The sequence below is a fragment of the Castor canadensis genome, chromosome 2 (assembly GCF_047511655.1).
Source record: "Castor canadensis chromosome 2, mCasCan1.hap1v2, whole genome shotgun sequence".
NCBI lineage: Eukaryota > Metazoa > Chordata > Mammalia > Rodentia > Castoridae > Castor > Castor canadensis.
In genome coordinates, this window is record NC_133387.1 from 191,706,119 (window position 1) to 191,719,291 (window position 13,173).

Below are 13,173 nucleotides of genomic sequence, written 5' to 3' on the forward strand. Positions count from 1 at the left end.
ACTTTTGCCAGCATTTCCCCAGACCAAATTGAGTTTTCTTCCTTTTGCCTCTGCCTCTTACTCTTTGCCTATCACCCACCACAATGCTTATAATTCTCTTGCTTCACTTATTCCTTACTGCAGGATATCCCACCTACATCCCATCCAAGAAAAGGAAGAAGCCCCAGGACTACCCCGAACTGCCTCCTGATCTGTCCACATTAGAAACATAACTTATGTTTTCTCTCCACCTCTTTTTGTGGGCTGTTTACATTCTTGTTCCCCTTATCTTGAGTGTTGGTTTGTGGGCTACCTCTCCCCGAGTGGACAGAGATTGGCCTTAAGTGGTGGATCTTATCCTGTGTGCCCTGTTTCTTATGCTCCACTTATTCTTATAATCTGTGCCTTACTCTACTGTGTAACAATGCAGTCCTACCCTCCCTGTAAATGCCACATATTATCACCTCCCCTCTTGGAATTTTCAAAATCAACTTAATCAATGTGTCAAACAAGGACCCACTTTCTGCCTCCACAAGGGACAAACTTACATAATGGGGCCATACTGAGACTTCTGTTATATATATTATCCAGCCATACCTCCTGGAGACATAGTTCTGGCCCCTGTCCCTCTTCCTACCATCCCCTCTCCTCCAGCGACAATTGCATCTCTTGATAATCTAATTCCAGTCCCTGTAGACCCACCACTGCCACCATGTTCCTGCATCTCTGCCTATCGCTACATGCCACAAAGATGTTAAGAAACAGAAAAAGTCTTTTCCTGTTATACAAATGAAAGAAAATGTTCATTTGGAAACTTAACAGCTAATAGCTATTGGGGTTATGCAGATCCAGTTTGCCCTAGGATGACAGGCCCTGTCTTCTGGGAATCTAATCCAAACAACATGCTTAAAAGCCCTCCTTGACACAATAGGACTTATGACTTAGAACCCTGGATATACAAACTACTTGATTCCACCCATCATCTCCTAAAGGATACAACCCCTTCTTTAGCTGAAGACTGTTGGCTATGTCTTTCTCCAATCTTCTCACATGTATTGGCTACCCACATAAGCTTTAATCTTAATTCATCCTATAAAAATTCACCCCCCAACATGTGGTTGGGGTGACACTCACCCATCCAGCCCCTCATTGCTTCCAAAGCCCATGGAGACAAGATCAGTAGGAAACATTCCTAAAGAGCTATGTGATAAAACAACTCCAGTGATTGCTCTGTTCACCTCATTCTGGAACTTTTTTGTTTGCAGAACCACACCTTATGCTTGCCTGCCTCCCTAGTGGAAAGGGATCTGCACTCAGGCCTTCCTGACTCTGCAAGTCAGTTATCCCTAACAACCAACCTCTCCCTATTTTCTTAGCAGCCTACACGTGATCAAAGAGAGCTATCCAAATTACTCCCTTGCTAGCAGCCATGGGGATCACACCTGGAATGCATACAGGCATTGGAGACATCTCCTCATTGATCTATACCTATCAAAAGTTGTCAACAGAGTTTAACAATGACCTCAAACAGGTCTCACAGTCTACAGTGGCCTTACAGGATGAGGTAGATTCACTCGCCTCCATGGTACTCCAAAGTAGACGTGTACTGGAACTGTTAACCACTGAAAAGGATGGAACATGCCTTTTCCTAAATGAAGAATGTTGCTTATATACTAACAAATCTGGGGTGGTCAGAAACATGGCCCAGGCCATTACAAAAGAGCACTTTACAAAAAGGAGACAAGAGCAAGCAAATTCATGGTCCTTCTGTAACAACAAATGGAGCTGGGCTCCTTGAACATTATCTTTGGCCAGCCCCCCTTTTATGCTACTCCTCCTACTCCTATTCAGGCCTTGCATAATAAATGCTCTAAGTTTATATCTCAACAGGTACAAAAAAAAATTTCAGTTCCTCGTGTATTAACCTTTGCCAACACAAGAACCTAGACTCAGGCTAACACTTAAGATAAACAACCCTCCACCTCTTTGATGACTGGTTTCTTCAAGAAAACGCCACAACACAAGAACAGTTCAGGACCCTACCACTATTACAAGCTATTCACCCCAGGATAACCACACCGCCCCTTCTCAGCACAAACTAGCCAGTTGAAACCACAGTACCCCCTTTCTTTATACCCCTTCAGGGTCTAAAATAAAGGGTTAACTCTCCAGGGTCTCAGAAGTCCCAAGCAGAGACCCCTACGCTGCCTAAGTAACCTCTGATGTAACAAAAGTCAGCTGCCTGAGATCACAAGGACACTTCCCCTTATAGCTTCCTGACTGCTTGCAAGGTGCAGCTGCCTGAGATCACAAGGACACTTCCCTTTATCACTCTCTGGCTGCCTATCCCATAAAAGCTCCTCACCCCTAGCCCCCGGAGCAGCTTAAATCTCAGCCTGTTGAGAGTGCAGGACGCCCCTCATCACTGCGAAATAAACCGTGGTCTGGTCTGTAGCGATCTCAGTCTCTTTTTCTTCTCTGTGTCCTCTTTTCTAACAACTTAGGTGAGGGAATATGGATGACAGACTTCAAATATTTATATGAAATAGAACAAACAAACCTCTTGCAATTGCTTTAAGTGGGGTGGGATTGGGGGTGAGGGGAAGAGATGGTGAGGCCAACTTAACCAATGTACAATGTAAGCCTATTCAGAATTGTCACAATGAATACCCACGTACAACAAATATATCCTAATTTTTAAAAAGAAAAAAACTGATTAAAAATATAAAATAAAAAGGAGGCTGGCATGCTCCAGCTTCAAACTTTAGTGCAAATTTTTTTAATCATTCAAGAAATATAACTACATTATATGGATTATTTGAAATAAAAAATCATTTATGAGCCCAAAAGGAACTACAAAAATTAGAGTTCTTCTTTCCCCAAAAGATAAAAAAAGTCTCAAACTACACTGGAGAGAAGATCTACCATAATTCTGGGTAGTTTTTAGCAGACTAATGAATTGCAAAATGTCACAAAATCCACTAAAACAAAGGGCTAGGTTTCTTACTAAATTGTCTTGTTTCTATTTTAGCATTAATATTAATAAAAACAAATCCTAACATCTATGAATCCCACCTATTCTAATTCCACAATCCAAAGGAGGAAAGAGAGGAAAAATCCACAGAGTGAAACAGCTTAGACCAGTGTTTCGGATAGATAAAGATGAGAAAAGAAGTAGAGAACAAAGCAAGCTTTCCCTTCTACACCAACTATGAAAAAGCACACACCAAAACCTATGGTCTCAGATGTAGTTTAGATATCTGGCCCCAACTACTTCTGTAGTGTGGGGAGGTCACCCCCTCCTCCACCCCCATTTCACAACTGTTTCTGAGGATAAACTGAGCTGTTCATGGCAGCATTCTTAAAGCTCCTTAAAGGGAACTCAAAGTTCATTGTCATTGGGACCATATAATAAGCAAGAGATGTGTTTTTTGGCATGCCAACTGAAAGAAGCTGAATCTTACATATTAGCATCCCTTCAGAACCTCAGTGCTACAGACAGCAATTCTGATAATTCCACAGAGGGTTAAGAGTGGTTTAAATTCCACTGCAGCTTGCAGTTAGTTAGATGAGAAGGAGGGCAGAAGTATGAACTTTTAAAATCCTGTCAGACCTCCCTGATGAGGAGCTACTGACCCCACATTCAGTTAATCTCCACTAAATCTGGCTTTCTGCTGACTATTTCCTACTGTGAAAAGTGTCTTTCCATGTACAAAGACAAAAGTGTTAACTCATTCTGAATATTTATAAGCATCAATAGAGAAGAAAAATGGAATACCTAAAGGAAAAGAAAAAAAAAAAAAACTAGCTCCTGCTAGTTAGTTCAGGACTATTGGCTATTTTCTAGTTGATGTGACTAATCCCAAAAGAATAAATTTATCTTTGAAAACACTAAATTTATATCTAGAATAACCTGGAAGAGAGATAATGACAGCAACACTGGCTGGAGTGCAAGCTGTTGATACAATTACTGAGTAGAGGCTACAAAAAGCACAGTACATAAACCTGTAACATGCCCTGGGCAGGGATACTCTGAAGCTGGTATCACATTTATGAGTAGCAAAGAAAAGAAGATGTAACAAACTGGATCACTACAGAAAACCTGTACTAAAATTATTACTGTAAATAATAGTGGCTGCAGCAATTACTACTGTTAAAATTCTACTATATATACCCTTTTGAATACTTTCTTTTTTAATACAAAACATGTAGACCACAATTTGTAGCTTCAAATCTAGGAATAACAAAAGCAAATTTCACTTGCTTCATAGAGGCTGTGTTGAGAAGGACTGCTTAGGCTAAATGGCAAGTAGTATAGGCAAAGCTTGTCCTGTGTGAGGGACAGGGGACTTGAAGCACCAGTAACATGCATCTGCCAGCCAGAATGGTTCTCAAATGTGAGCAGTTTTGCTACCCCAAGGGACAACTTGGGGTGTGTGTGTGTGTATAGTGGCATGGTGGGGTGGGGTGGAGAGGAAGGATTCGCTAATCTTGGTGACCAGGGATGATCCTAAACAGCCTATATCCTTTCCCTGTCCCAAACAGCATTTTCTGGGTCAGAATATCACTAATCCTAAAGGTGGCAAAGCATCTATACTATAGTTAGTACATAGACCCAGTCAAGTAACATTAAATTTGTTTTCAGGCAGTTTTCCTGACCTATCTCTCCAGTCACAGCAGTGTTATATGATCAGTGCAACAGAACTAGAATAAAAATCAGTTTGATATTACACAGATCTGTCCCAAACTCAGACTGTGATCAAAAGTATTATCCTTAAAGCTTTGGTTTCCTCATCTATAAGAAGAGAAGGTTGGACTAGATAATCTGTTTTCACAGAGCAAAAAACAAAATTTCCAGGAAACCTTTAAATATACTAAAGGAATGAAATCTTCATGTTAGTGATAAAAACCCTTGTTATATTCCCTCCAACAAAAGAATATTTCTTTAGCTTGAGATAAATTGAGAAATTTCAATATGGTAATGCAGAGTTACTAAGTGTGTCTGAAATTATTATTATTATTATTATTATTATTATTATTATTTTGCAGTACTCGGGCTTAAACTCAGGGTCTTCACCTGGAGCCACTCCACCAGCCCTATTTTTGTGAAGGGTTTTTCGGAACAGGGTCTCGTGAACTATTTGCTCAGGCTGGCTTTGAACTGTGATCCTCCTGATCTCCGTCTCCTGAGTAGCTAGGTTTACAGGTGTGAGCCACCAGCGCCCAGCTTAAAATTGTTTTTATATTTGTATAATGCTTAACTGTTTTCCATCCATGCCCTCATCTTTGCATTAAGATGCTTTGTGTCTCCCCTCACTCATCACCATTACACTATCTACTCTTTGCTTCTTCCAACCATGGATATTGTCATCTTTTACATCATTCAAACTGTTAGGACCAATTACACATAATTGTACTTTTCTAACCCTATAAATCTCACTATCAATCGGTTAATAAATTCAAGTGTTTCAGGGCCTTCTCTGTGCCTGTAACATCAAGACTGGAAGTGGGAATAGAAGCTGGAACTATAAGGGTTGATAAAAAGAGAAATATATAAAGACAGAATTTCTAGCTACAAAACATCTGCAAGCTAATTAAGAGGATGAGTTTTGTGAAGCTATTAGAGAAATAGTTACATTAATTATGTCTACTAGGCAAATGTCAAATGAGGGTAAGAAATGACAGAAATATGAAATGGAATGTCTGCAGTACAAAGATGAAGGACAACCCAGAACTACCATAAAAATATTAAGAAAATCCTCACATGATTTAGCTGTAGATGGATTGCTGACATCCTACCAATGGCCTCAAAGGCCGGTTCTATCTTTTAAAGGTATGTTAGACAGATATGCAAAGTACAGCTGTAGAAAAAAATGGTAAAAATCAACTAATATTCCCTCTGGAGAGTCAATACACAGAAAAATCTGGAAGTTAATAATTTAAAGTCATATGTTAGGTAAAATCACATCAATCAAAAAAGAGATTCCACAAAGCATCCTAACAGAAGTATGTTTATATAGGAAATAAGGAGCAGCAAACTGGATGATCCTGATAGTTCATCTAGGTCTCAGGCATGTGGATCAAGAACCTCTCTGAAGCAGAGTGTGTATATTTACTTTTACAAGTCAGTTTCTAAAAATTAGGAATATGGTCTGAACATGTATCTTTTCACTCTAATAGCACAATCATTTGTATTTTTTTCTAAATGCTAAGAAAATTGTTATTCATTTTGCCTTCTCCAGTAGTAAAGCTATAATGTCCACTATCTAGCATTTGAAAATACTATAAAGCTAATATATTCACTATTTAGTTGTCCAATAGCAAGTACCTCAAGTTTCTGGCATCACCTGGTAAGACATTTTAGGTAAGTTAAGTTTCTGTATTATCAAATAATAATTGTTTTTTTAAAAATTTAACTTTTTAATTAATTTGGGGGTAGTAAGCTTTGAACTCAGGGCCTCACGCTTGCTAGGCAGGTGCTCTACCACTTGAGTCACACCCCCAGTACTTTTTGTGTAGCTATTTCTCAGGGTCTAGTGTTTTACCCAAGCAGTACTGAAATGCAATCCTACCATATAGCTAGTATGAGAGGCACATGCTATTACTTCCAGCTTACTGGTTGAGATGAGCTCTCCCTAACTTTTTGTGCCCAGGCTGGCCTCAAACTGTGATCCTCCTATTCTCTGCTTCCCAAGTAGAAGGGATTACAGGCATGAGCCACCATGCCTGGTCCTAATTCTATGTTTAAATGAGCACAAGATTTAAATGAAGAATAACTCAATGTCTTCCTACAGCTCTCTACTTTAGCTCTCTATTGCTTATTTCTGCAACTCCAACTCCCTGGCTCATACCTGAGAGGTTCTATCAAGCTTCATCTTCTCTTCAAGCACACTAACTTTATCTGTCATTAATACCTAACTTCTGCTCAATGACTTAGAGGGGCCATGAAGTTTAACATCCTCTACTTTTAAGTGAATACAAGCTTACTGTAATCTAACACACAGTACTCTGGAAAAAACGCTTAGCATTTATTTTTAGCATAATGGCAAATACACAATAGACAGCAAACAGACAAGCTTTAAACTGAAAGAATATGTCATGAGCTATTTATACAGAAGTTTTCCATTGTTTTAACAATATTTTTAAAAAGTATGTGAAAATATAACTTTCCCTTTTTAAAATTCAGAAATGATTTTTTAACAACTCTTAATCTACTGATAGTGAGTGAAAATTAAATCCTACCTGTTTGTATTCTCTAACTCACTGAATACTTAAGCAAAAAGGACTCAGAAAGAGAAGAGGAAAAAAATGAACAACATAAGGAAATGATAATTCATGTATCACAGTTATATCTATTAACATGGATTACAGAAATAATTTTAAAATGTACCTAAAGTGATCACAGAACATGAAATATATGTAGAATGACATATAGGCAAAATAAGAAATAGTGGCAGGATTTTCTTAGGATATTAAGGTTAAAAAAAATTCTCTTGGAATAGTAGTTGCAATAGCATCTTTAGGATTCATTAAAAGACGACTCATGTATATTAAGTATGTACTTAATAATACAAATGGGAAACATACCTCATCTTATTTTCCATATCTTCACTATCTGATTCATCAGAGCTTCTATACTTATCTGGATCTGGAAGTGTACTTGGATCAAATCCATCATCATCATCATCATCATCACTCCAATCCAGAAAGGCTTCTTCTTCATCTCTAGCCTAAGAAAACATAAGGAAAATTATGATTTAAAAAGTCAGGTGATGAATAATCAGGTTTTACTACAGATTCCAATAGATTCCCCTCTAGCTGACATCCTCACATTTAGAAGGCTTCTATTCTGGTGAAGGCCTCTATGTGACTTTTAGAAATACAACCATTTGCTAGGAGAAAAAAATTTCCTATCATTACAAAACTAAAACAAAGTAAGATATGATTGAGAAAGTAAATCTCTATTAAATCCCTTAAACTCAATACAGGGAAAAATTGTTGGTTCTATTATTTTTAGATAAATCAATAATGAAAGACATAAAACATAAAATTCTTTTAGTCCTTCTGTCCACACACACACAATTTCAAAATTCCCAAAAATATTAGTTGAGAATATCAAAGACAAGAAGCAAGAACATAGTAACACTTACCTGATTTTAGACTATAGTTTAAATCTGTAAAAAAAAAAAAAATCCTAAAAAAAACAAGCTTATTTATAGTGAGAGATATTCTAAATTCAAATACAAGTGCAAAGTCACAAAGAACACTGGAAAAGGGAGGAAAGCAGAAAAGAAAGGAAAAGGCAGTAATGGATGGGGTGGAAGGGTGCATGGAAGAAGTTAGGATCTAACCAGTTTCATCCAAGTAGGTGGTGAGCTACGTTTGATTCCTATTCTTTGGTATTTTATTTCTGTCAAAGAACAAAGTAACGCAAGAGTAAACATAAATATTTATGTTATAAATATCATTTATACCAAATTTATTTCTGGTAGATTAGTTTTGCTACCTAGCAGATGAACTCAAGCATTGCTTACATGCATTTAACAAAAAAATTGTAAGTAGGACTGCAATAAAAATATCTAGACAAGCTTCTCTCAGTTACCATCTTTATAATTCTGCTTCAGACCAAGTGAGACAGACTTTAATGATTCAAATGATTCTCTTTCCCAGAAACTGAATCACAACCCAGAATAGCATAGTAGCACAGGCAACTATCTACGTCTTCTACTGCTTTTTAACAGCTCTCTCTTGATAACTTCTAACCATAACAAGAGGAGGAAGAAGTAAAGAAGGTAAGAATTAGTCACCACTGGAAAACAAACAAACAAAAAAAAAACCTATAGCTTTCCAGATAAATCTTGGTAACAATAAAATGTCTAGACACAAATATCAGACAAGGAAGGGAGAGAAGGTTGCCATTAGAAGAAACAAGATGCATGCTTACAGCATATACTATATCACTTGCTTACTTGAAAATAAAGATATCAACAAAAATTGAGTGTTATCATATACTCAAGACCACTAATCTCCAAGGCTACAAAATATTTCCCATTTTCCAGTCTGCTGCTTCTAAACAAATGTGCTGTCTGAAGGTGGAGGAGCAGACTCCAAGTAGTTCTCAAACTCTCAGGACACCTTTATACTTAAAGAGAACTGAAGATTCCAAAGAACTTTTGTCAATATGAAGACTCCCTACTGATATTTACTTATTAGAAATTAAAACCAAGAATTAAAAAATACATAATTTATTGATTCATCTAATAGTAAACTCAGTACATGTTAACATAAAAAGTATATTTTGTTGAGAAAAATAGCTGTTCTTTCCAAAACTAAAGAATTGCTTTATACTTTTCTAAAACTCAAATGTCTGACTTAAAAGAAAGACTGCTGAAATCTCAAATCTGCTCTTCATTCAATCCATTGCAGTATGTTGTTCTGGTTGAAGTGTATCAGGAAGATCTGGCCTCTCACATAGGTAGATGGGAAAGGAGTTACAGTACAGTCTTATGTAAGTGTAATCATTTTTGATACCACAACAAACTGTGATGAGCAGTAATTTCTTAAGAGTAGTTATAATATGCAATCTGAAAGTATGTGAGTAGAATCTTTGTATTCTTCTTATATGGCTCACTTTGTACTTTGAATAAATAATTTACCAGTGAACAGTTTTGTAATATCATGCATTGGTGCTTGGAAAAGTCTGGGTAGAATTATGCAGATTCAAAAGATGTCAATCTCCAAGTGTTGTATTTCATTACATTATATAATCTTTTAAAAAAATGTATTGGGTAGTACCACCAACGTCATCAGAAAAGTCTTTTAAGTATTGGGAAACTTTTGGTGGTTATAAGTTTTCCAAAACCAAATAATATATTGGTGAATATAAATTTTCCAAAAAATCTTTTTTTCTAAAAAGCTCAAATTATAACATCAGTAACAAATACTTCAGTTGTTTTCTTTAAAACATAAGCAGCAAGTACTACTTTCCTCTACTTTAAAATTTTTTCTGTTTATCTGAACAGTGAGACTATGATGTATCAGAAAATGTTTTGTGTTCATCTATCTAGGATGAACAGAAGATCCTATCTAGCAGGATCAGAAGATCCTAAATCTATAAATTAATGTTATGCATTAAATTTGGTAAGTGTTTAGCCATTATTTCTGCAAATGTTTTCATGTCTCTTTCCTACCTCTAATTTTAGGATCGCATGTATATGTATATTGGATTACTTCATATGTCTTTTGGGTTCTATTTGTTTTTCTTCAATGTTTTTGCTGTTATTTTAACAGACTTATTCGTACCAGATCTTCAGGCCTGTTACTCTTTTCTCCTGATATTCCCAAACTGCTTTTGAGCCCATTAAGCACATTTATTTCAGTAGTTATACTTTTCAACCCTAAGATTTCAAAGATTTTAAAAATAATTTTCATTACTCTAATGAGATTACCTATTTATTTATGTATTTATTCATTGATAGCTTATTTTCCTTTAGTTCTTTATTTCATTCTGAGCTAAGAGTCAGTTTCTATTGATTACCTTTTTCACAGCTATGGATTACACTTCCCTGTTAAATTGCATGTCTAATACTTACGGAGACAATAAGACACTATAAATAATATACTATAGAAACATTAGATTGTGTCTTGTATTCAAAGGATTACGCGTTTGTGTCTTCATAAGACAGTGAACTTGCCTGGATTCAAACTACAAATTAATCCATGGTATGCAAATACTGCTTATCTCTGTTTTGTTCTTATGGCTTCCAAACACTTTTTACGTCATCCTTTCAAGTAGAAAGTGTCATTTAACTATATTAACACCTAATACTATTTATTATGATCCTTTGGCATTACTTATGAAACAAGTTACCTTCATGAAATAAATACAATTCAATAAAATAAGAGAAATTATAAGGTGGTACATGTGGTATAAATACCTCACTTGATGTTCCAATGTAAATGTTTATCTATTTGTAGGAAAATATGAATCAGAATAAACATTTACTGTCAAATAGTTACTATTTGGCTTTGTGTTATGACTGTCTCCTAATAGACAATATTCAGGCCTTGCTATTTCCTGACCTGTTAGATGACTGCACAACTGATGGTCTGTGTGCATTATATTCAACTCATGATAATGACAAATGAACTTAATGTGGCAACCATTCTTTTCAGAAATGTAATTTCAGACTGCTAATAGTGTAGTGAGTTAGAACAAGACATTCTGATATTGATCTTTTTTGTCTTTTGGTCCATTCTTTGAACAGTTAGAAAAATCTAACTATAAAATGTATAATTTATTATGAAAAGCTTACAGTGACTCTAATTAATACCCTTATTTAAACACATACCCACAATGTAAAACATAAACAAAAGTCATAAAGTGGAAAGAGGATTATCATAATGAAAACATTCTAGAGTAAAGTATGCTTTTCTTTCTAGCAAGGTCTAATTTAGATGTATGCTCTTTCTAGCAATATACAATAGCAGATGATAACTGTTGAAACCATTCCAGGAATGAGGGGAAGGGAGGATAAAGGAGAATGGTGGAGGGGGTGAATTCGAGTTATGATATACTTGACATAAGAACTTTTGAAAATGCCACAATGTACCAATACCCAGCATGACAATTTAAAAAAAAAAAAGCCCATTTCATTTCTAGCTACTCTGTCATTTCATCAGATTCTGAATATGCTGGTACTTTGATCTTGGACTTCTAGTCCCCAGAACTTTGATCAACACATTTCTGTTGTTAATTCTTTTTTGAGGGAGGGAGGGGGCAGTACTGGGGTTTGAACTCAGGACCTCACATTTGTTAGGCAGCCAATCTACCATATGAGCCACTCCATCATCCCTATTTCTGTTGTTTATAAACTACCTACTAGTACAAAATATTTTGTGAAAGCAGCCCAAAGAGATTAAGATAGAAATGACTTCATTCAACAAATATTTATTAAACATCTATTATATTAACCAGACACACTTCTAAGTTCTGGGGATACAGAAGCGAACAGGATAATTCCCTGCTCTGATAATACAATGAGCTGTTCTAGAATAGCTACCTACATAAACATTGAAGGCCAGGTTCTGTTACTTTGGGGAGCAGCCAAAGAAGACCGAATCCACTGCATGGACCCTGCAAAATGACTAACATTTGATAGCAGTCTTCAACTAATGGACTACCTAACATGTGACTGAGTGATTATGGATTCTGGTTGTCAAAATGTCTTCCTCTTCAGGTATTTCCAGATTGGAAGCTGCAAGTGCTCTTTACTCTACCCTTGTGCCATCATACATACCCACACTCCTCTGTTAAGATACTGAGGAGGAAAGAAAAGTTGTTTACCCACATAAAGAGATCAGAGACACCTTTATGAACCGGCTGTTTCAGAAATATACTTTCAGAACTTCTGAAGAAACTATTTCACCTAAAATAGGAATGAGTTTTCCAAGAATAGTTATTAGGAAGTCTCATTTATAAGTAGGGCAGATGAAAATATCTACAAAAGAAATGTTACCTGGCTGGTTTCTATTTTGTTTTTTAATTTTGATTTTGATGATACAATGAAGTAGCATTCTCTGACTACACATTCACAAAGTGCTCTGACATATATTATCATACTTTATCTTCAAGCCTTCCAAAGTAGAACAGAAAAGACTTATTGTTCCCATTTTAAATATTAAAAAACTGATTCAGATGACTAGATTACTTAACCAAAGGCATACAAACCTGGACATAAGCTAGGTTTTCTACAACTTTACCTTGAATCTTAAATTTTACCATTAAAGGCTTCCATGTACCATTTGTACTGAATTTTTTCAGTATCAAGCACACTTTATAAGCTTCATAAAATATACAGGTGCTTTCTTTGTTACTTTCTATGTTTCCATCTCCACTTTCATTACACTTGTCTCTAAACTCTCTATTTTCTCTTTCTAGGATATCACATCAGCTGCCTAATGGGTCTCCCTGTAAACATTCTTCTCTTTCTAATCACCCCAATTCTGTGTTGTGAGTAAAAATTCTGTAGAGTTTATCATTGCTTACATTATATTTTCTTTCAGTTCTGGCATAAGTCAAGCCTCTTTGCACCTCAAGTTTTGCACATGCTCCTTCCCGACTGGAGCATCCTTTTGCTGCCCCTTGCTTGTTGTGGTGCTTTCTTACACCAAGTATATGGTATCTCTTCCACA

General features: G+C 36.2%; 1 protein-coding gene across 3 annotated transcripts in view; it reads right to left on the reverse strand.

Annotated features, from left to right (window-relative positions):
* Window positions 1-13,173, reverse strand: part of Ddx10 (DEAD-box helicase 10) — a 341,323-nt gene that overhangs the window by 100,645 nt on the left and 227,505 nt on the right. For all 3 annotated transcript variants that reach the window (XM_074066768.1, XM_074066769.1, XM_074066767.1), the window contains one exon: window positions 7,567-7,709. In XM_074066768.1, coding sequence (XP_073922869.1) covers window positions 7,567-7,709 — 143 coding nt within the window. The remainder of the gene's footprint in view (window positions 1-7,566; window positions 7,710-13,173) is intronic.